The sequence below is a fragment of the Meriones unguiculatus genome, chromosome X (genome assembly GCF_030254825.1).
Source record: "Meriones unguiculatus strain TT.TT164.6M chromosome X, Bangor_MerUng_6.1, whole genome shotgun sequence".
NCBI lineage: Eukaryota > Metazoa > Chordata > Mammalia > Rodentia > Muridae > Meriones > Meriones unguiculatus.
Genome location: NC_083369.1, coordinates 67,254,854 through 67,280,125, shown reverse-complemented (window position 1 = coordinate 67,280,125; position 25,272 = coordinate 67,254,854). Strand labels below are relative to the sequence as shown.

Sequence of the window (25,272 nt, the reverse complement as noted above, 5' to 3'; positions counted from 1 at the left end):
GGCACCTCCCCCTGTGAGCAGTGCTTGGTACAGCCCAAATAGTTTCCAGGTTAAGAAAGCCAGAATCTTTGTTCAGCTGCACTGACTGAGCAGACTTAGTGGGGTTACCTGGCAAAGAGCAGCAGCAGCAGCAGCAGCAGCAGCAGCAGCACCAGCAGCAGCAAGGCTCCTGAGATATCTCAGGTGAGTAGAGCCAGCTTCCACAAATTTATTTTAAAGTTTTATTTTCTGAGATGTAACATCTAAGAGACGCAAAGGAACTTCGGCTTTAGAGTTAATTAGACTTTGCATTTAGTAATGTTATGGTTTGTCTGGATAGAATTGTGAACATGTGTATGTTAATAGGAGTTTTGAAACCTCTAAAAATGGAATGGGGGGGCTCAATGCAGTGCTTTGGACGGTGTTTCAGTAAGAAGTTTCTGGAAGCTAGCTTTTGAACTTGCTGTGCATGTGCTGTTCATAAACACTTGGTAAATAAGCGCAAACCTGTGAGAGGATGGTGAGGAGAGAAGCCGGATGGCTAGTCGTTCCTTCTGACCTAAAGTTATAGGCAAAGTATTAAAATTCAGGCACAATCTTGGAGCCACATTATGACCCCTTGAAATGGGGTGCACAGGCCAAGAGGCTGCTACACGTGAAGTAGTGGCAGCCCAGGCTATCTTAACTCCTTGTCTGCACAGTTGGAGGACCTTCCTGTCTTAGGGACAGTTTGATCTTGGCAATTGAATTATCAGCCCGTGGTCCTCATTTAGTTTCCCTCAGAGTCTACCTTCGGTTTAAATTTTGAATTGCAGTCAAGGTTCCATCCCCCATCCCACCGTACTACACTGTTGGGGCTTAACTGGACTATGTGACCAGAGTTGGCTTCAGCCAGGGTCAGGAAAAGGGAGCTGCTGCACAATGCAATGGGAACAAGTGGGTGTGAAGATTCAGAACTCGAAGTTTGGTGAAGAGCACACTGGATAATTCAGCAAATTCTACAGTTCAGCCTGTCACAGCAAAATTCATCCTGGTTTGTATTAATGTTTTATTAAACTTCAGTAAATGCTTCATTTGTTAATCTTTGTTGTGAAATTAAGGACTCTTTAAGGCATGAATGAATGCAGAAAAAAATGGGAGGTTTTCTAATGAATGCCTTCTCTGGGTGTTTCTGGGTGTGAGCATTGTGTGCATGTGTGTGTGTTTGAGTGTGTGTGTTCACACAGGCATGCACGGACCCATACACATGCATTCATGTGTTCTCGTATGCTTTCATGTCATGAGTGGCACAAGTGTGTGTAAATACTATGAATTTAAACAACTTTCTTTATTCATTGTTAGAGTTTTCAGTGGTCCATGGGAAAGCTTAAATAGTTTCACAGTCAGGAATAGGTTAAAATGCAGACTTGCTATATCCTTGAAAGTTTTCTGTCTCTAAATTAAAAGCAGAATACAGCCTCTTTGTGACCCACAAACAGTTTCTTTGATTAGTCTTGATTTGAAATCATATCACCTTCCAACAGCTTGCAATTCAAAAACAAGACTTTTAAATGCAATCTTGCAAAAAGAGGACAATGAGAATGCTCAAAAGAAATGCTTGCTTGTAGTTTTGTGTGCTCATGTTGCCCTTTCAATCACAGTTCTTCTTTCTGGTTTCAAAATATAATATTGGTGGGGTGAGTAGGTTCTACTTTTAGTGCCAACTCTATTCCTACCTAACCCTGGTAAAGTCTTGTCACTTTACAGTGAAAGAAAGAAGTTGTACCACCTGGTTTCTAAGAGCCTTCCCAGAAAAAAAATAATAATTCCATAAAAATCAGAATTAGATTCTCAAAGGACTGTAAAATTAGACTTTTAGGATAAGTCAGTCAAGAGAGCAAGTCATCCAAAAATGGGAGGTGGAATATGGAGTAAAGAATGGCAGAGGGGCCATTTTATATAGGTCTTCTATATGTTAAAGTGTATCTTATTTTAATCGTGATCATATTTTCTCTGTTTTTACTGAGAAATGATGTTTAATTCGCTAAAATTAAACATTTCCTAATACAAGTGCTATATGTTAACTTATTCTTAACAATCAAAAACTACACTCACATACTTAATGTTATTAGCTCTTCCTAATAACATAGCAAGGTGTACAGAACACTTATCATATTCCAGTTGTGACTATGGGGAAACTGAGGGTAAAAGATGTTGTTTACAATAAGTGGTTGCTTTGGGATTTGACCCTGTATCTCTTGACTATGAGTGTTCTTTTTATGATTTTGAACTGTCTTTTACTTTTTGACATAGTTTTTCAACACTGTAAATTGTGTGCTTTTTCTTTCTTTGAAGACAGTCTTCTCTATGGAAAACCATAGAATGGATTAGGGAACCTTCAAGGCTCCTTTCAGATCCCAGAATTCTGGCCAAAACCTTGAATCTCAACAACCACATCAAAGTTTCTTGGCAGATATGTGACCACAGACTCATGCAGAAATGGAAAGCGCTGTTCTCTGTAGCATGTGGATGCTGAATGTTTATTCTTCCCATTAAAGCCAAATGAATCTCCCTCATCACCTCCAGTACTGGGGATAGGATTATGTCTAGAGTAAGAAGAGTTACGTCTCCTGTACTCAGTTGCTCATCCCCGTCTTCTTCTTTTGCTTTACTTTTATTTTTGCAGAATAAGGAGAGACGCTAATGAGAGACAGTATCATTTAAACTGTACCTTCTCGCCTTATGTCCCTCAAGTGTACTGCCTACCTTTTCTACTCACTTGAATCCAAAGTAATTTGTGATCACAGATCTGAGGTTTTGTTTTGTTTTTTAATCAATTTTGTTTTAGAATTAATTTGGTATCTGTTGTAAGGCCTATCCACTTTAAGAAGAAAATGACTTTCATTTAAGTATCTGCCTGCTTCCTCAAAGCTTCAAGTCCAATGTGCAGCTAAAGCTCTTTCTCCTAGCTGTAGCCTCGAGTTTCACTGGGTAGGCTCCCTCCATTTTCCCCTGGTAATTTCTGACTTGCCACACACGGAGTCTGCCCCTATCCATTGTCTTCACAGACAGTGTTCCTCACCTTTGTTTTTTAGGCAGTGGGTCTGAATTCTAATAATTCTGCCTAAGGCTATCATTACCTCAGTGATAAGCCAGTAGTTCTGACTAGCTACAGTTGTCACTTGCCCTCAGGTGCCCACAATCGCTCTTCAGAATTGTTCATACTCAAGAGGTTATCAATAGATTTGAGGGTTATCTCAAAAGCCCTTGCTTTTATCTTTATCTATCCCCGTTCCTCATGAGTGATCTTTAGTGACTTTCTCCTCCACATCACCTCCTGGTACAGTGGAAGAGTAAAAAAGAAACATTTTTGTCTCCTTACACATCTGTTCCGGCAGAACAAGAAATGCTCATTATAATACCAGCTTATACGTTTATGGCCTTCCACATTTTCAGAGAGCTACCAAATGAGCCCTTGGCTATAAGGGGCTCAGATTCTATCCATGATCACTAAACCCTAAAAAAAAAAATCTATATCTACCATGGCAATAAATTCTAAGCAGAGTGTCTCAAAGTTGGGCATCATGTTTATTTTGAAGGATTTCCTCATTTGAACTAAAAAAAAAAAAAAAAAAAAAAAAAATTCACTAAAAAAAAAAAAAAACCCCTCAGGTCAGGCATTTCACAGACTGAGGTTTGAATTGGTCATGTTGGTTTCTATAGCTGCTGTTTCTCTGAGTTGCCATTTTTGAGAGTAGAAAATAAAGGGCACAGGTTATGTCCTGCAGATCATGACTGCTACAAAGAAAGAGCATGCAAGCTAATTTGGACAATGCACATTGCAATAATTTGTCACATGAACATTGATTTTCTACTTAAGGCATTTATCCACTCAACAAATATTTCCTGTACAATGTGGAGATGATGAACATGGTGCCTAATAATGAGACAGTTTTAATGTATATCTTGCAACCACATGGCACTTCTATTTAAAATTGGTTTGCACTGAATAATTACAGCTGTAGTTTAAAGGTGAAGTATACATGCCTCCAGTCTCACAATGAAAACAAAAACAAGCAAACAAAAACCCAAAACTGAAACACAAAGAGATCAATGCCATAGAGCAAATGGGATGTCTTGTTGGTTGTCTTGTTACCTAGTCAGAAATGAGGGTCAATACTACTATGTAAGTTGAACAGGACTTGGGAGTACAGTTATATTCCAATGAAAGTTCAAACATATTTCTCCATGTGTCCATATAATGTAAACATCTACATGCAAAAGGTTTTCATTCTACAAAGATTTGGCCCACCAATACCAGCTGTACATTATGTCTCTGAAGTAACCGTACCTGGATTGTAGTATTGCTTGTTTTTAGTTTGGTTTCTGTTTACTGTGTGTGTGTGTGTGTGTGTGTGTGTGTGTGTGTGTGTTTTCAAAGACAACTTGTGGAAACCAGTTCTTTCCTTCAATCTAAGGCTTGGTAGCAAGTGTCCTTCCCCACGAGTAATCTTGCCAGCCCTATTTTGTTATCTTTAAATCAAACCCAATTTTGTTGAATTGATGCTGCTTCTGTGTTTAGACAGGGTCTCTTTGTAACACATTCATTTTGCAAGCTTTTGTGAGCTTTACTATTTGTCTGATTAGCAAGGGAGACTTTGTGAGAGCACATGGCTTCCCTGGGCAGGAAATACCCATTTATCCAGAACATTCAGGCGCTAGGAGGTTCTGGCAAACTAAATATCCTAATTGCCTCAGGCTGTCCCATATTTTCAGCCCCCAGCCTCTGGCAATCCACCAAAACTTCTAAGGAAAGCAAGAAACAGGAGAAGATTTGCTGTAACTTTGAACATACATGAAAATTAGAGCTCATTTGTAATAGGCTCTGAAAAGGACTCTGGGAAAATACTCAGGTTGGTGCTGATGCTTACCTTGAGAATTATTACTAATGCCATCCATGCCAAAAACACCAAAACACGCTAATATCTAAAACACAGGAACAGGTTTAAATCTGGTTAGTAGAAAGCACATTGGTGTTTTGCAGTGTCTCTACAATCCTAATTTGAAAAAAAAAATTGACAATAAATAAGGCTATGGAGAAATGGTGATTATGTTCAGTCTCCTAATGTTTAAATTAAGAGAAAGAGCATGCTCTATATACATATCTTGCAAATAGCCTTGTCATAAAATAACACTGAGAAATTGGATTTAAAAGTTCATGGTTTTCCAATGGGAAAATTGTTTCATCGTGAGGCAGTGCACTACAATACTAAAGAGCGTGCAATAACCTAATAGATTGGTATTAGAAAATAATAAACGTCACAGTAGGGCCTGGAAGATGGCTTAGTGAGGAACAAACGTGCTGGAAAAGCAGGAGGAGATGAATTTAACTCCCTAGGATTCACAGAAAATTGAGTGTAGAAGTAGTATACATGTGGAGTCCCAGTGCTTCTAAAAGAGAGATAGGAGGTAGAAACCGGGGCATATACTCCCATACATAACACCACACACACACACATGCATGCATACACACGAAGTCGCACACCCACACTCACTTGCACATGCACACACCCAAACAGTGCTGATGTAGCCAATTTGGGTGTTTGCTTTTATGCTTTTGTTTCTGAAAATTGCATCCATTTTTTTTTTTAGAACCCCAGACCATAGGTTTTTAGTTTTAATTGTCTTGAGCTCTTAAAATCATAGGAATAAAGGCTTAATGTAGCTGACACCATAAAAATTTCACAAGCCTTTTTTTCATTTACTACTAAATGTCAGAGGAAAATCATTCAGTTCATTACAAATCTATCCTTGTGAATCAAGTAATGACATCAAAAGATCTATTATCACTACATAGCTATTTAAAATCAAATTTGCCCTTTAAATTATCTTCACACAAACCAATTGTTTAGGACATTTGAGTGTGCGGCAGTCTGACAGACTTTGCATGAAAAACCTCTAGACTAATTTTGTTTAGCAATGTGATGTTTTCTTCTTCTACTTTTTTTCTTTTCAAAGAAAGGAAACAACACAATGTATTATATTGACATGGGATTAAAAACTTATAGTCTGTCAAATCAGTGTAATTGAATTTCAGAGTCTGCCTTTTGATTTTAGAGTCTGCAAATGATTGTATACTTTGAAGAAAAAAATCATTATTTTTCTATCTTTTTATGTGTGTTTGAAGGCCATCTGCTGAGCTTTGTTTTGTTTTGTTTTAATAAAATATATTAGCCTTCTTGGCTAATAGGAAAACACACAAGTACTTTAAATGATAAAATGAAAGTAGCTGTGTAAAAGGACTTGTTAGAAGTGAAAGAGGATATTTCCCCCTTATGTACCAAATGTACAATGCTCCAGGACACTGACTCATTCTGAATAGGGTATAGTGATTTTTCACCCTTTTTATCAAATTTCAAAATGTACATTTTCTGAGCTGTTCCACATCAGTATAAATGGAAAATTACCTTTTACATTATAATTATTTATGCTTAGCTGGCAGTCTTCACATCTGTTACCTATTTTCCCATTGAGACTGTTAAAGTCTGTTTTGCACCATTTGGCAAATAAACAAACCGAGGTCTTAAATTGGTTAGGTGCTCACCCAGAATCTAATATTTATCTGAACTTTGACTCTTCTTGTCTTGAACATAGTGACTTTCCCTCAGTGTGAAGGTCCTTGGAGAAAGCCACTGCAAAAACTGTCATCTTTGGAATTTTAGGTAATCCTCGAAAGATCTGAGAAATTCCTCCAAAGTAACATTTTTGTTGTGTTGTTGTTGTTATTCTAGACATAGTTCGATACTATGGGTCCTCCTCTGAAGCTCTTCAAAAACCAGAAGTACCAAGAACTGAAGCAGGAATGCCTGAAAGATGGCCGGCTTTTCTGTGACCCTACCTTCTTGCCGGAGAATGACTCCCTATTTTTCAACCGTCTGCTTCCAGGAAAGGTTGCATGGAAACGGCCTCAGGTACTTCTCTTTCTCCCAATTTTCTGTCTCCTTGATCTCCTTTTGATTCAAAACTCCACATGACCAACTATTTCACTTACATTGACTTATTTAGAAAAATTCAGAAGCCAGTCTTCTTCCTTCCTTTGTTTCATTCACTGTTGCTGTCTCTCTCTTTGTTGAGTTGTAATCAACAGATAAGACACACACACATACATATATGTGGATGACGTGATGTTTTCATATGTCTTCACAATTTAAAATGACTAACACAAATGAATTGACATATCCATCACGTCACACGGAAACAATTTTAAAATAGGATTTAGCTTGAAGAGATTAAAATTTTAATTGATTAATCATATAAAAACTGACAACAGAAAAGGATATATACTATGCTTCTTGTTTTTAAAATTTTATTTGAGTAACTGTTGCAATCTAGAAAGAAATTATGCTCTTGTCTCTTTAGTTAGATGCCTATCACACTATCTTAAAGGTAATCTCACATCCAGTAGTACCTAATGAGATTCACGTACAATTAAAGTATTTTAATTAATTAATATTAACTACTAAGGACCATTCATGGATATAAACTAGAACCCCTGCTCAGATGTAGCCCATGGCAGCTAAGTATCCAATTGTGTTCCCTAGGAATGGTAACAGAGACTGTCTCTGACATGAACTCAGTTGCAGCCTCTTTGACTACCCCACTAAGTGGGGAACAGCCTTGCGAGGCCACAGAGGAGGACAATGCAGCCAGGCCTAATGAGACCTGATAAGTTAGAGTCAGAGGGAAGAGGAGTAGGACCTCCCCTATCAGTGGGCTTGGGGAGGGATATGGGAGGAGATGAGGGAGGGAGAGTAGGACTGGGAGGGAATGAGAGAGGGGGCTACAACTGGGATACAAAGTGAATAAACTATAATTAATGCAAAAAATAAAAATTTAATTAAAAAATATTAACTACTAATAGTCATTATGGGTCTCAATGGAACATCTATGTATGGTTTCTCATGGCAGCGTTCAACAATTCTCCATAAGCTGTATGTGAGCTAGAGCCCAATGTATAATAAGATACAGTGATAGACTCTGGAAAATAATTAGCAACCTTGCTTTATCAAGATTGTACAACTGGACAAAAGGATAATCTAGTAGAGATATTTCCCAATGATCAGGTTTATGGGCCGTGGGGTGATATTAGAAAGTGCAAGTTCTTAGACCCGAAGACACCATTTGTAAGGAAATGTTTTTTTTGTGTGTGGTTGTGAACTACCTTAGTCATCAACTCCCTGTTTGTCTTTAAGGAATTGAAATTCATTTTGTTGTTGCAATTTCCACTGATTAAACTCTTAAATGGAATTCCAAGAGTTATTTTAGTTCATGCACATTGCCACCCGGTGGTGCCAAGATACATTGGTTTCAATAAGTCTTTTTTCTATGATATGTGAAGAAAGGAATGGGTCAGTGGCAGTCTTGAGGTCCTTTCTATAATATTATGTTTTCCTGAAGAGTGAAAATCTTCAGACCTAATATCCTAGTGACTAATGTTGATTCACAAAGAATGATACCTATTAAAAGTATAAGTGTAGTGCCTGGTAGTGTAACTCAGCAATAAAGCAGAGATCCAGACCCCAGTATCAAAAATAAGAAATGAGAGAGAAAATATAGGGGTGGTGGAAGCTACGTTTCTAAGCCTCTAAGTTGTTGACATCTTTGTAGATAGTTTTGCTTTCCTGCAATAAAAATCTAGGAAAAATGAGTAAAATCTGTTAAGAACATAAAGATGTAAGATCTCCCACCCCTTAAAAATATTTGAATAAAAGTATTTGTTATTTATTCTTGTCAGGTCACTAAACCTATGAATGGATGGTGATAACAAGTGCCAAAAGTAGCTAAAAGGGAAGCAGGGAACTGAGAGAAGTATATTGGGTGCATATCTTTTTAAAATAGGACAGACTTGAGCATAGTTGCAAGCTAAGGAGTAAAGACAGTAAAGAGGAAGTTGAAGGTGCAAGAGACAGGATGATTGATGAGGTGAAGTCCTAGAGGAGGTGGAAAGATATCTGGTGGGAGGCAAATTTGGAAGACTACATGAAGCCATTTCCCAGATGTGAATAAAGTAGACAGTGCTTCCTCTGCTGGCATGTCGTTTGATGCATCTTTCTCCCTCTGTCTTGGCTCAGTTTTTTGTACTTTGTCTTCTTCATCCAAATTCTGTATATTTAATTCTAGGTGTATTCACAGGGAGAGGAAACACTTAATAATTAATGACAACAGTCTATTTTTTAGTTTAAGACAAGCTATCTCCTTCTAGAGTTAAGTTTCAATGGTAAGGAGTGTGTGTGTGTGTGTGTGTGTGTGTGTGTGTGTGTGTGTAAGGGTAGAGAATGAACACAACAGGAAAGGAAAAAGGAATTGCATTTATGACACGTCTAGTATAGATTGCATTATATATTGGAGTTCTTTATATAATATCCACTTCATCCTTACTAACCATGGTTTAGCAAGGTAGGTATGTTACAATTTCTTTGATGTAATTCCCTTTCCTGCTTTAAAAAAAAATAACAGGGAGCTGGGCGTGGTGGCACTTGTCTTTAATCTCAGCATTCTTGAGACAGAGGCAGGCAAATCTCTGAGTTTGAGGCCAGCCTAGTGTACAGAGCAAGTTCCAGGACAGCCAGTGCAATGCAGTGAAACTCTGTCTCAAAAAAAAAAAATATATATGTATATGTATATATATATATATATACACACACATATACAAATGAAAGAGCAGGCATCTGCAACATGATTCATCAGGTAAGAGGACTTTGCCAGGAAGCTTGTAGACCAGAGTTTATTCCATGCAATCCACCTGGTGGAAAGAGAGAACAAGTTTCCAAAAGTTGTCATCTGACCTCCACATGGATGTCATGTTTGTGCCCAAATCGCACATACACACACACACACACCAAATATAGAAACAAGACTGAGAACAATAGGTATTTTGCCTTTCATGCTTATGAAGATTTCCAAGAAGGCAAAGATTCACTCAGGGATTTCGGGGCATGGTGCAGTACCCAGTACTCAGGGAGGCAAAATCAGGCAGATCTCTGTGAGTTCAATGCTAGCCTGGTCTACAAAGCAAGACTAGTGAGTCCAGGTCAGCCAAGGCTACACAAGAAACAAAAATTAGAAAGAAAGAAAAAAAAAAGATTCACTCAGGGTCCAACCACTAGCAAGCTAAGAATCAAACCAGGACTGGTCTTCAAAGCCCAAACAAGTGTTCTTCCTATCATAGTATTGTTTGGGACTCTTTTTACAAACATACACTTATGTACCTTCCTTTCAAACACTACTCTGATTTATCCTCATTGTGTTGATGCTGCTCCATCGTAAATGAATCCATGTTCTCCACTTGGAGAACTCGGTGTTGGAAAAGGTTAAGAAACCCAAAGACAGCCTTTCCAAACACCTTTTCAACGCCACCTTTTTTTTTTTTTTTTTTGGCTTGTTATTTCTTTTTCTGTTTATTAATTACAATTTATTCACTTTGTATCCCCCCTGTAGCTCTTTCCCCCTCCTCTCCCAATCCTACCCTCCCTCCCCCTTCTCCACCCCATGCCCCTCCCCCAGTCCACTGATAGGGGAGGTCCTCCTCTTCCCTCTGATCCTAGCCTATCAGGTCTCATCAGGATTGACTGCATTGTCTTCCTCACTGTCTTGATAAGGCTGCTCCCCCCTCAGGGGGAGATGGTCAAAGAGCAGGCCAATCAGTTGCTGTCAGAGACATTCCCTGTTCCCATTACTATAGAACCCACTTGGACACTGAGTTGCCATGGGCTACATCTGTGCAGGGGTTCTAGGTTATCTCCAGGAAAGTTCCAGGAAATTTCAGTGTAATTTTGAGTCTGCAGGTAAAAATTTTAGGCTGAATCAATGTGCCAAATTCCCACAGAAATCTTTTCTCTAGTTCTCGCCAACCACTCTGGCTTTTTTCCTGATTGACTCATATCCACCTACAATAGTGGCCCAGAGTCAGACACATCTAATCCCTGACTTAGATGAAACAAAGCCTCCTGGGGATTTGTGCAGCCAGCTGTGGAAGAAGAAAAGGTCTCCTGCACAAGATCTTCTGTCAACTCTCTTTGTCAACTTCTAAGTTCTGCATCTAACGCCAGTGAGCTTTGTACAGTATTCCTTCACGGAGCACTCTACACAGTGGCCATTTTGCTACATCACCTGGGTGGAACAGGAGGGTGAAGAAGTTCCAGGTTAAAATCATGGTTATAAGAATGACAGGGGAAATCTTATAAAGGAAATCATACCAAGAAGAATATTTATGTTTAGGTAGAAGATAACAAGCGAAGGAATGACAATAGAAGCAATACTCCTGTGTGCTAATAAAATTTCCATCTACTATTGAACTGTGAAACCTTGGTAGAGAGTTTTGACTAAGATGGCTCATGAATTTTCTCTGGTCTCCAGACATCATGTCTTCCACAGAAAGTGGGTTTGTGTTCTCTATTGTTTACACAGATAGTGTGGAAAAGACTTGGCTCCATTCTTCTGGATGCTGGTTATTTAAGAAACATTTTATATTTCTGTGGTTCCTGATGTTTTACCCTGAATCTCAATTATTTTTGCCTTCCTTGCATAAAGGAATGCTAAAGGTCTGAATTTAACTGTTGCAAATATAGTGATGTTTGCAGTGCTACAGATCTTGTAAGTGTGTTTCTCGTCCCATCAGAGATTTCTGGGAATAGGGATGAGGTGAGAATAATTGAGATGTTCCTCAAAGTTCGGCCAGGCGAATATATTTCTTGGAAAAGATATGTTTTTTTTACAGAACATTTATCTTGGGGTGATAGTATTTGGGGAATGCTCCAGCTTTTCTTATGTTCAATTTCTTAGTATTATGTATACTTTACCTAAGAATTATTTTGCTTTGCCAAACAGCTCAGTTCAAGAATCCCTTCAACCATGCCAGCACATCTGGAGCCATTAGGAACACAGCCTCTTCTACATCTCCTCACTACTCTGAAGTCACCCTGACAGTATGGATATATGAGCTGTGGCCTTTTATTGAACCCCATTTCTACCACAGCAGCATGGTTCAGTCTGAAATGTTCTGTCTATGCTCTGCATCTCAGGTTGGAGTTACAGAAAAATAGTCCAACCTTCCTTTAACTTTAACGGGAAGATATCCTGTGTATCCCAATACACAGTAAAAGTCCCTTAAGAACCATTTCATTATTTTTCTTTTTTCTTTTTTTCTGGAAAAAAAAGTTATTAGTGCTTTTTGATTTGCATTGACTCGTTTTAATCTTTTCTAACTCTTTGGCTGTTTTCTAGTCTTTTAATATTTTGTGTAAGAGGCATAAGCTATGTCTTTAGAAAGACTTGTTTCATGTCTCCCACATAGTAGTACTTGCATGTAGTACAAGACTGATTTATTGAATTCTAGAAATCAATGCATATGGGTGATGTTTTTTTAAATCCAAGAGCTGAGAAAATCTTCCAAATAATGGAGTGTTGAGCAAAGAGTATACAATATTGGGATAGATCTCAATGGGGGAGCTGCCCAATATTATCCCCCTGCATAGGATCATTGACAAGCTTAAAGAGAAAGGGATGGGCCAGCTGACACCATGAATACCTTTTTATTTTGAAGTGAAAAGAAATCTTTATTTAAAATGGCATTTTGCTATTGTTTTTATCTGGAATGCCACAAAATTGTGAATTTATTTTTTTAATTTTAATTTAATTTTATTTTTAATTACACTTTATTTACTTTGTATCCCCCCTCTAGTTCCCTCCCTCCTCCCCTCCCAATCCCTCTCTTCCTCCCATTTCTCCATGCATGCCCCTCCCCAAGTCCACTAGTAGGGGAGGGTTTCTTTTTCTTCCTTCTGATCCTAGTCTGTTAGGTCTCATCAGGAATGGCTGCATTGTCATCTTCTGTGGCCTGGTAAGGCTGCTTCCCCCTCAGGGAGAGGTGATCAAAGAGCAGGGCAATCAGTTCATGTCAGAGACAGTCCCTGTTCCCAGTACTATGGAACCCACTTGGACACTGAACTGCAGGGTTTCTAAGTTATCTCCACTCATGGTACTTGGTTGGAGTATGAGTCTCAGGAAAGACCCCTGTGTTCAAATTTTTGGTTTGGTTGCTCTCCTTGTGGACCTCTCCAGATCTTACTATTTCCCATGTCTTTCATAAGATTCCCTGCATTCTGCCCAAAACTTGGCCATAAGTCTCAGCATCTGCTTTGATAGTCTGCAGGGCAGAGCCTTTCAGAGGCCCTCTGTGGCAGGTTCCTAACTGATTTCCTGTTTTCTTCTTCTTCTGAAGTCCATCCTCTCCCTTCTTTAATATTACACTTTTATGAAGAATCGAAGTTCTAAACCGAGATGTCCTATGATTAGATAGATAACTAGAGACTCAAGTGGCTGCTCTTATCTGATCAACCTGTTCTTTCACTGTAAAAAAAAGAAGTCTAGATAGTCTTTAAATTTTCTCCTGGTTTTGCTAGCCTATGATTATAACTGTGTTTTAAAACACACTCTTAAGTATTCCACATGAAATTTTGAACAGGTATTATAAGATTGTAAAACATGCTATTGATAATAATTATATTCAAATCATTCAAAGAGGATACTAATAAACCAGCTCTTCATTTTGCATCTGTTTGTGTGTCTTTATGCTCCCTTATCTGAGAAGTTCACATATTAAAATTATTGACTAGGTGTAGGTTCCTGCTTATCTCAATTAAACACATTGCAAAAGTAACTCCAACTCCTAGCAACTCTACATGAAACCAGCAACTAATTTGCCTTAAAATATATTAAAGCATTTTTCCACCTATCAATACTCATTTGGCTGTTTTCTATGCTAGGAAGCAATCCTCTGTTTCATCTGTATCCAAGAAGTTAGGGCATAATTTAATATCTTGTTCCAAATGAAGTGGTAATGTCCGACCGAGGGAGTAATGACAATGCTTCTTAATTTCATGTTAGATAAAGCAGAGAAATGGAGAGAAGATGCACCAGGATCTGATTCCTCCAACACACTTGCTCTGTGCTCAAAGAAAAGCAGCTGACAAACCCATAAAATATTTAGTAAGATAGAAGTAGTCTCCCAAGACAAAAGGCAGTGAGAAACAAAAAAGGCCAGCAGACTCAAATCTGACAAAGCCACCTAACGGGCTCCTTTTAGCAGGTCGATGCCCAGTTAATCTTCAGTTTGGATGTGTCAGTGCCCAGAATGCCTATTTCTTTCTAGAGCTTTTTTGGCTTCAAACAGATGTATGGAATGCTTCACTCTGTAGTGTGCTTTGTCAAGAAGTATATCCATTAAAAAAAAAAAAAAAACTAGACATTGTGTACCAGAAAAAAAAAGTATAGCTTTCTATTTAATAATTTAAAGGGTGTGTGCCTAGATTTTCTTTCTATTTGTAACTCGGATTTATTTTAACAGGATATACAGAAGGTCAATTTATGAGCCAACAACCACTTCCATGAAACTGTTTCCATTTATTAAGACTTAATTGGGATTTGATGTCTTTGAGCTCTGCAAGTGTTAACGCTCTGAGTCACATCATGTCTGTTATTACATGATGTCCTGTAGAGTGCTATTCCTTGGCTTATATCTGTCTCTCTATCTGCTACACCTCATTGTCTCTTACTTATCCAGTGACCAATCAGTAGTCAACGCAAGTATTCTGTCACTCACTGTGGAATCCATTCCATCACCTAAGGAACTTACGGGATTCTTTCTCTTTAGGCACTAAATATACTATGAAAATAGGTTCATTTTGTTTTCATTCTATTTTGTTGCAGTTACACTATTTAACTTTCATTTCTCCTATTCACAGTGGGAATGACCAGCTAATTATATACTGAAATAAAAATACACATGTATTCTCCCAGCAAATACTGCCACCACTCTTTGGCTAGATAATTTTGGAATACACACTGTGGGGACAGTGTCCTTTGAAATAGTCCTGTGAATGGTCTATTAACACCTGCTATTAAAGCTACTGTCATTTGTATTCATACAAAGGTGGGGGATGGGAAAGCTGGTTGTCATAGAAACTGCTGTTAGCTTTGCTTTGTGCTAGAAAAGGACTTTCTGTATGGTCTCCTAACTCATCATCTTAAAGAGACAGGTGCACTAATGTTCACCTCTATTAGACCTTGTCTCTTAAATGTAATCCTCCTTCCAAGCATCGATACTTCAGGGAAATCTCATCCTGACAAAAATGAGATTAGAATGCAGCATGCAAATTCTTCTAGTCTTCTAGTCAGTGTTCACTGCTGTGGTGAAAATGTTTTCAAAGCCCAATGACAAAGGCCTTCTAGCACCACAAGCCATCCTATCTCATTCCATTGTCTCCTTCCATATCTTCACTCATTCCCCACTCAGCCTTTTTTTCTGTGCAAATTATCCACTGTTTTGTGTTTTTACCACCAATCTCCCCAACTTTTCCTTTATCCCATCTATAAAAACCTGAGCCTGACTCAACCCTATCTCCTTTATAAAGACTTAGCTCAGCTTCTAGTGACTCTTCAACTTCTCCTTGACTCCTGGATAACCAATTACTATATCCCCAGGACATTTCTGATGACCCCCATCTGATTGTGGGTAACATCAGCAACCACCAGCTGATCCAGGGAAGACTGGGGAACAAGTCAATGATCCCTGCATTTTCCTGTTTGGCTGTTCAGGAGTCACACTGGACAAAGGTATTAACTTTTCTGTGGGATCTTAGTTTATTCCCATTTTCTTCTTGAATAACTTGACAGAAAATCAGCTCATAGCTTTTCAAGATCATTCTATTTCTTGAAGATAGAACATGGTAACTCGTTTCTGTTGTAAGTTTTCACAAATAAAGACAAGGTGTGTTTTACAGTGGAAATGCATATACATTAGATTCTAATATTGACATTTCACTGTACTTGCTTTGTCACATATACTACCTGCTCTTTTCTTGTCACTTGTAGTGTTTTGACTCAATATTTCTTTATATTGTATTATTTGCATTAATTTGTTATGAAACAAGTAGGAGCTAAAAGTCATTAACACATATATGCATAATGGAAAATGTGAGAAAAATAGAAATGAGTCTTTGAAAGAGTTTTAATAAATTACTAATAGTACAAGAATCCTTTAATATTCAAATAAAATTCAAAATAACAAAGAACATTTGACTTATGTCAATAAGCATTCTACTCATAAAAATAGATTTTGGTTATTTGTGTGCAATTGTTATAAAAATTGAATTTCAAAAATGTGATTTTTATTAATAACATGATTAAAATCTGAATTATGTAGAATAAAAAAATTTTATACATGACACTCTAGACAGGGCAAACAGAATAAGCGTTGTATTTTCAATGGTTTCAATTTTAAGATTTATTCTATTGCTTATGTGTGTGAGGACGTACATGGATACATGTGTGTGCACTCTATGTTCACTCATGGAGGCTAGAAGAGTGCATTTGGTGACTTGATTTTGCACTCTTGACCTATTCATTTTGAGGCAAGGTCTATCTCTGAAGCAGAACTGATGTTTTTGTCTACAAATCTGAAAGCTATCACATTCTCTAAATCCTCCTGTCTCTCCCTTCTGAGGAGCTGGGGTCACAAGCTCTGACAGGGACACCTGACTTCTTACTTGTGTACTGCGATCCAAACTCCAGTACTGATGATTAAGGAGTAAATTCTCTCAATCAGAGCCATCTCTGCAGCTCTCATGTTACTTTTCAATGTCTTGTTCTTGTATTTAAACATTTGATCATGAATCTATGGGGATAGTCTATCATCTAGTTTATTGATTATCTATAGGAACCCCTGCGTCTTTCCAGTATCCGATGTATTTAGAGCAGTAATGGCAGATATGGTGATAACACAGACAGCAAAACTAATCCATGCAAACAGAAGTTGTGGACAAGATACCATATCCTAGGCTCTTATAACCTAGTCTCAAAGCAAGTATATATGGAAAGCTTCCATTTGCTATATGGTTTTTCCAGGAATTCACTATAATCTCTATATCTGGGTATTGTCTTCTGAGTAATACTGGACTAAATGTTCTCACCTTTCTAGACAATTCCCAACCATAAGGAACAGGAGTGGGATCCTCGAAAGCCAGAAAAATATGCTGGAATATTTCGCTTCCGTTTCTGGCACTTTGGAGAATGGACTGAGGTGGTGATTGATGATTTGCTGCCCACCATCAATGGAGATCTGGTCTTCTCATTCTCCACCTCCATGAATGAGTTTTGGAATGCTCTACTGGAAAAAGCTTATGCAAAGTAAGGAGGGGGTTGGCTACTCTCTGGTCATGATACACGAAGAAAAAGAGATTATATTTGTCTTTGAACACTCATTCTCCCTCCATTCAACCCCAGAGTTCAAACTGGGCTGCATCTCAGTAAGTTAATGTCATTTCTCTAGCCTTGAGCCTGCCTCTCAGTGTTCATAGATGACAGAGGAATCAACTGCTCTGGTTTCTGTTAATCCTAGGTCTCCTATATAACTTTTCAGGTTGTGAATCTGAAATTCACATGGAATTGCTATCTGCTTTTAACCTTGTCTTTCACCTGCCTGTAGGAAGAAGTTTCTATATGGACTAGCATTTATCAACGTAGCCCAAGCTTAGAAATATTTAATTGTATCATAATCTCAGAGTATTTCCCACGTCATATGCAGAGAAAAGCCAGCTGGTAAAGGCTGAGCAGGAATTGTTTTAATTCTTGGGAAAATGATGCCAGTGACGTGGATAACTCATCTTCCTGACATAACTCTGCTTCCAGGCTGCTGGGCTGTTATGAGGCTTTGGATGGTTTGACCATCACTGATATCATCATGGACTTCACGGGCACATTGGCTGAGATTGTTGACATGCAGAAAGGCAGATACACGGACCTTGTTGAGGAGAAGTACAAGCTGTTCAGAGAACTGTACAAAACATTCACCAAAGGAGGTCTAATTTGCTGCTCCATTGAGGTTTGTGTTCACCCAAAACAAACATTTTATGCTCACGTCTGGCACAAAGGATACAATATTTAGTTGGGAACATTGTAGTAAACCCAGAGATTCACATAAGAGTCAATAATAAGACTCAGAAAGCTAACATAGTTATGGAGTCCTGGCTTGGAGACTAAGGAACATTGATTTTTTTTTTAATCCCTTTGAAAAGTCATTCCACTGAGAGCAAAGGCACCATCAAAGGTGTTGTAAATAACTTTTGGTAAATTATTACTATCGTCTTGGCTCCTGAAGTTATAACTGTTCCCTCAAAGAATAGATTGTCCCTACCACATTTTTTGAATCACATTTCATATTTATGTAGGGCAGTAATTATTTAGAATTTGGATTTTTCTTTTTTTATTAAGGTTTTTTATATTAATTACAGTTTATATGCTTTGTATCCCAGCTGTAGCCCTCTCCCTCCTTCCTTCCCAATCCTACCCTCTGTCCCTCATCTCCTCCTATGCCCCTCTCCAAGTCCACGGATAGGGGAGGTCCTCCTCCTCTTCCATTGGAATTTTAAAGTAATTTGTCATGTTACTTTATTTTCTCTCTTTTGTTTACTTTTGTAATAGACTATATATCAGGATCAAATTTCCATTTACGTGGGAGAGAACTTCATTCAATCATACTGGCATGAACCAACCAAGATAGAAGGGGATCGAGACTGGGGTCTTCTAATTCCTATGCTCTTATGTATCTTTCTTTGCTTTCAGTCACCTAGCCAAGAGGAACAAGAAGTTGAAACAGACTGGGGTCTACTGAAGGGTTACACCTATACCATGACTGATATTCGCAAGCTCCGCCTTGGAGAAAGACTTGTCGAAGTCTTCAGTGCTGAGAAGCTGTACATGGTTCGCCTGAGGAACCCATTGGGAAGACAAGAATGGAGTGGCCCCTGGAGTGAAATGTGAGTGAAAGTTCACTTTCATTGCTACTCCTCCAAAGCTCTGTGATTCTTCCAAACCTAGTCCTCTAGATTGATCATGAGCTATCAACAGGAATATCTCTGAGCAACCCAGCCAGAGATAAAATGCACTAGGCCTGGTTCTTATGTATTCTCTTCTTTTGACTTCCTGGCAAGAACACTGACAATTTTTTTTTTATTCTTTGCTTTTAGTTCCGAAGAGTGGCAGCAACTGACTGTAACAGATCGGAAGAATCTGGGTCTTGTGATGTCTGATGATGGAGAATTTTGGTGAGAAGTCTTTCTGCTACAGGAATTTGTGTCTCTTACTAGAAAGGCATACCAATTACCATTTTTCTTTCTTTCCCTGTTCCTTCCATTTAGGATGAGTCTGGAAGATTTTTGCCACAACTTTCACAAACTGAATGTCTGCCGCAATGTGAACAACCCTGTTTTTGGCCGCAAGGAGTTGGAATCAGTGGTGGGATGTTGGACTGTGGATGATGACCCTCTGATGAACCGATCAGGAGGCTGCTATAATAACCGTGATACCTTTCTGCAGAATCCTCAGGTTAAAATCAATTACTGTTCTTTGCCTCCAAGCTATTGAATTCGTAAGAATCAGATCTCACTTTAGTCCTCTCCAGAATATTCATTCACTATTAGGTCTTTGAACCTATTGCATAATAGTCATCAACTATTATCCCCAGGGATTGACTCAGATGATTTTAAGACCCAGAAAACAAGGTATCTTTGCAGAGACTTACCTTGGTAACATGCTCAAATCTGAGTCAATTTCTCCAGCTGCCTCTCTCCTGTTCTGAATGTTAAAGCTTGTAACTCTTGCTTTCTGATGATGGTCTCACATAGTAGAGAGAGCATGTCTCACATAGAGAACATGGTCTTACATAGCAGAGAGATATGCTGTTTCAGTTCTTCCTAATTTGCCTTTACTGCTCAATTGTTCACTTGAAACACACATTATATTTTTAATCCTTTTTATATAGGTTACATTTCTGAAACCCATCATTTTGCTTTTTCTCTTTGAGAATGAGGTCATTTCCCCCTCCTCAGGATTTACATTACTGTCCCGTCAGTTTTTCCTTCACTCTATTTATCACCACAATCCTATTATAGGTGACATTATAGGTGGCCGGGTCAGGAACATTCCAAGAAAACAACAAGACTCTCACAAGCATTGCAGCCTGAATTTATAATAGCCTGCATGAAGATGTGCTAAAGCATAGCAGACGTAACTATGGTTGGGTTGTTTCCTCACTGTCCAAGGACATATCTATCTTTATCCCTACAGGTCTCATTGGCCAGGCATTTTGGAGAACACTAAGGCTAGAAAAACTAGCTTACTTAACTCATAAGTTTCTTCATATTTTTCGTCTTAGTTGTCCCTAAAGAACGTTCATTATTGTTACCCCTCCTCTACATCACTTCCACTTACAAACTCTAGAAATGTTTCATGTACCACACCACTGTACCGAACTTGGTGAATGGCTTCTCTGTATGTGTATACACCAGTTTGACATGTAGGGCCCTTTCCTTGATTGCACACATGTCATAGCTGTGTGGCAAAGTCTGATTGAGTCAAATAAGAATGCTTTCTGTCTTTGTGAATTCTGGACTATTTCTGTATCTAGCTTTAAACACAAGGTTATAATAAAAAGAAGAAATTAATAACTTATCAGGAACATATATATTAAAACTTATTGACTTTGACACCAAAGCCCTAAAAATGGAGTTTTCAGTCTATGCTGGATGCCATAAAGAAAAGTAATTATAATGATCTTTACTTAGATGTGAATTAATTTCCTGTTATGTCATTTTCTGGTCAATAGTAAAGCCCAGAAATTAACCAGAGACTCTGCTTCCCATTATATAATTTGATTTCCCCAAATTTAGGCTAGATTATCTTAAGTGGGAGTGCTAATTCATCTTTTTGATGGCTTCTTACCCTCAGTACATCTTCACCGTGCCTGAGGACGGCCATAAGGTTATCATGTCACTGCAACAAAAGGACCTCCGTACTTACCGCCGAATGGGAAGACCTGACAATTACATCATTGGTTTTGAGCTCTTCAAGGTGAGAACAGCATTCAGAGCAGAAAGACTAAAAACATTCAACCTAAGTTAGGAGGTTTTAGAGTTAGGCCAATTATGAAGGGCTAAAGAAGACAGTAGAAGTGGGATCTTCTAATAGAAAAGCTCTGATTTTAATAGAATGGAATGCTTCCACTTCTTGGCTTCTAGGTGGAGATGAATCGCAGATTCCGCCTCCACCACCTGTATATTCAGGAGCGTGCTGGGACTTCCACCTATATTGACACCCGTACTGTGTTTCTGAGCAAGTATCTGAAGAAGGGCAACTATGTGCTTGTTCCAACCATGTTTCAGCACGGCCGCACCAGCGAATTTCTACTGAGGATCTTCTCTGAAGTGCCTGTTCAGCTCAGGTTCAGTTTTATTGTGATGTTCTTCCAGTCCCTTGTTCTCTTCTTTTATTCTGATCCTAAACCTTTTATCCATATTCCTCTATGCCTATCCTCAATGAGACAATATGCTCAACTGGGATCTCACTAATTGAAATGAAAGTGTTCAAAATATTTCTCAGAGTGGAGCTAAGGAAAATTCTCCAATGGAGATCTGAGATTTAGAATTCTGATCTGGCATTTAAGGGGAAGGGGCCTCTCTCTTAAGCTCTGCCCCTTGTATTTTATCTTCTGTTCTCTGATTGGTTATATCTTCTCTTGAGTTTCTGGCATTCTTAATTGCTCCTAAACCTAGTTCTTAGTACCAGGTGGCCTAAACTACGCTTTACTCCAGCTGTACCCACACTGTTCTTTAAGTGTCAGTCCTATAAACCAGAAAAAAGGAAGCCACTCCCATAAAAATATAAGTCACAACTTACATGTTTCAACAATGAAGTCAATTTAGGCAGGTCCATTTCATCATGAGATGATGCATTTTTTAATGTTCTAGGGAACTGACATTGGACATGCCCAAGATGTCTTGCTGGAATCTGGCACGTGGCTACCCAAAGGTGGTTACACAAATCACTGTTCACAGTGCTGAGGGCCTGGAGAAGAAGTATGCCAATGAAAGTAAGAACTACATGGGTGTCTAAGAAAGCAAACTTCTGTTTTGGTTACTGAATATATGGCTGGAACACATTATTAGCAATTCCTATCTCCATTGGTGTTTTCAGTCCAGAGATTTTAACTCTGGTAGAGAATGGAATGGAACTTTGTGGGGGAACTGTCTACAAAGTGATCACTTTTCTTCTATGATATATGGAAAAGGAAAGGGAAGGGAAGGGAAGGGAAGGGAAGGGAAGGGAAGGGAAGGGAAGGGAAGGGAAGAAGAAAGGAAAGAAGAAAGGAAAGGAAAGAGAAAACACACTCAGTTCTGCATCATTTGGTGTTCCAGATAAGTAAAAATTTCCATAATGGACTTTGTGAAATTATAGCTTCTTTCATCTCTATGAAGGAAAATTTAATCACTGTGTTACAAACAGAAACCAAACAAACAAAGAAAAAAAAAATAAAAGCAAAACCAAATGTTACTTTGTTCCAGCTGTAAATCCATATCTGGTCATCAAATGTGGGAAGGAAGAAGTCCGTTCCCCTGTCCAGAAGAATACCGTGCATGCCATTTTTGACACGCAGGCCATTTTCTACAGAAGGACCACTGACATTCCTATTATCATCCAGGTAAGACTAAACAAGGGAACTTGGGGGTGGGGCAGTTGGTTCTCTACCCCATATCAGATTCTCCCAACTATCTCATATTTTCAGGATGCAGAGCAAAGGCTATCTATTATTTATTTGGTTTGTGCTCAGAATACTTCTCATTAAGCAAAACATTGGCTTCATTATTCATCTGTGACTTAAAGCTCTTGGCTTTATTTCCAGAAGACCACCATATGCTTGTGACTACACTTGTGGGCACATGTACTATAAAGTCCCACGAAAGGAAGTATTTTTTTAGTTCTGTTAACCCCTATTCTGCTAGGTTTGTATGGATAACCTTAGTATTTCTGGCTTAATACTTCTCCTTAGCTGCTTTTATTTAACAAACCCACAAACCCTTGATCTACTTTAATCTATTTTGTTCTGAACATTATCATCTTAATCAAAGGAAAAAAAAACAAGTTTCTTGATGTACATTCTAGATGTCACTAGTTCCATCACTATCCAAGTTTGTTATTGATCTTCACTTTCTTGATTTGTGTCTTTAGGTGTGGAACAGCAGAAAATTCTGTGATCAGTTCCTGGGGCAGGTTACTCTGGATGCTGACCCCAGTGAGTGCCGTGATCTGAAATCTCTGTACCTGCGTAAAAAGGGTGGTCCCACTGCCAAAGTGAAGCAAGGCCACATCAGCTTCAAAGTTATCTCCAGTGATGATCTCACTGAGCTCTAAGCACTCAATATAAGAAAGAGCATCATGACAGTTTTCTTTTTTTTTTTTTGGTCAGGCACCAGGTCTTCACTTCAGATTCATAATTATTCAAACTCCACACTTATTCATGTTTCCTCCTTTCTGAGATTTCCCATACCTCCTGACCCAAGTAGTCTCAGTAGCTACATAACCTATATACCTCTAGCAGCTGGACAGGGGAGGTGACAGTCCCATCTGGAGATCTTACACATGTTTGCTGAGAAAAGATCCTTAGGGCTTCCAGAGGTGAGATTCAAATGGGACAATAACAAAAATATGAACATCCTATGTGTGTCTTTGCTGTTTCCACCGGCCCAGCATATCTTCCCTGTAGGGCATGTTGAGGAAGAGGGAGAGGTGATGAAGGCCAAGCTGGTCTAGCCTGACATCCAGCTCCTGATTAACACTACAGACTTACGAGCAACATTTCACCAGTAGCCAGAGCTGACTTTAACAGTCTCAGCCCTTACCTCTATCACCACCACCACCTCCGGAAAATGTGGTCCTGCCTAACTCAAGTCACTTCCCCCTCAGTGTTTTGCCTTCATGTTGCAGAAGCTTCCTAGGTGCTAAATCAAGAGCTGGAGTTCAATGAGGCTGAGACAGTCATAAGAGCTTGAGCTTCAGCAATGTGGAAGCCAGCTGTGTGCTATGAGAGGGAAAAAATAGAAGAAGCTGCAGGGTGAGACAAAGCCTCAGTCCCTCACCCATCCACACACACCTACACTCACACACACGTAAGTGCACATGAACTACCATTCAAACAGTCAGTGGGCAAGAGTAAGGACTGGTGATGTTATCACATACACCAAAAAGATAAAAGAGTCTATTCAGAAACAGCACAGCCAGTTCGGGGTCCCTGACTACAATGTGAAACCTCTTGCTGCTGCTACATTTATAAACAAGCCCATTGCCCTGGACTTCCTAATATCATCACTGTACTGAAAACTCTATATGGGAACTTGGGAGCCTGGGTCCCATGCAGATCCACCAGGCTTTTGCCTCTGATGGGACGCTCCACTCCCCAGGGCTTTATTTTTAGTATGTCTCCAAAATTTCCTTGTGAATCAGTCATTACATGTTCATCCCTTCATTCTCATTTATTAGCATTCTGCCCTTATTCAAGGCCCAGCCTAAATTCCACCTCCTCCATAAAGTTCTTTCAAATCTTAACCCCAAAGCCCACCCCAACATTATTTCAGCCCTTCTGCAACAATGCAAATACACATAGTTGTAGTACTTAGTCTAGTTCAACACGCATTCATTTAAAAATACATTTTGTATCTTTTTCTCTATTTTAGCTTGTTCATTTTCATTCACATTTTGCAGTATTTGTAACTTTTATAGTGCTTTCGCCATACTGCCTTACACCAAAAAAAAAAAAAAAAATCACAATAAAATTTACATTCAACATGTTGAGCAGTTTTGACTAATTAATGGTGCCTGAGGGATGGCAAGGGTGGTCATCTATTGAGACATGCTTCAGAGCTATTGGAAGCACGGGTGGTGTGTGCTTTGTGAAACTGTAGCTCAACGGTGAGTCTGATGATTTCAGTCCTAATCCAAATCATTCCTTTGTGATGATTTGTGATGATGTGAAGAGGCTTTTTAAGAACTTAAATAGAAGCCCGAGTTCACTGAGACTGAGACTATTAGAGCCTGACATCACCTGAACTCTGATGGTGCAGTTGTTTCAGTAGACGGTTGGTGAATGGTAGAATTGCGAAGGGCCTTCTACTTTTAGGGTGATAGTTGGGGTTACGTACTATTGAAACCTCCCTGGAGCTAGACTCAAGCCCAAAGCTGTGGAAAGGAAGATCTCATAACAAGAGAAAACAGCAACTTTCTTTCTAAATCTTCAGACTCTAATGGATATGGAGTCTTCAATGTATCTGCTTATGTATTCAATCTGCCATCTGTTCATGCTAGGGCAGACTAGGAAATAGTTCTTATTTCCCTCAAGCTATCACTCTTTATTTAAATGAATGCCTCCCA

General features: G+C 38.9%; 1 protein-coding gene across 1 annotated transcript; it reads left to right on the top strand.

Moving 5' to 3' along the window:
• Positions 1-24,688, top strand: Capn6 (calpain 6). Its single transcript, XM_021664297.2, has 13 exons — positions 1-183; positions 6,750-6,929; positions 15,499-15,630; positions 16,994-17,202; positions 17,704-17,896; positions 18,637-18,830; positions 19,041-19,118; positions 19,212-19,398; positions 20,800-20,922; positions 21,090-21,292; positions 21,819-21,940; positions 22,413-22,549; positions 23,077-24,688. Exons 2-13 carry the CDS (start codon positions 6,765-6,767, stop codon positions 23,257-23,259), a joined length of 1,926 nt encoding a protein of 641 aa, XP_021519972.1. The 5' UTR covers positions 1-183; positions 6,750-6,764; the 3' UTR covers positions 23,260-24,688.
• The last annotated feature ends 584 nt before the right edge of the window (positions 24,689-25,272 follow it).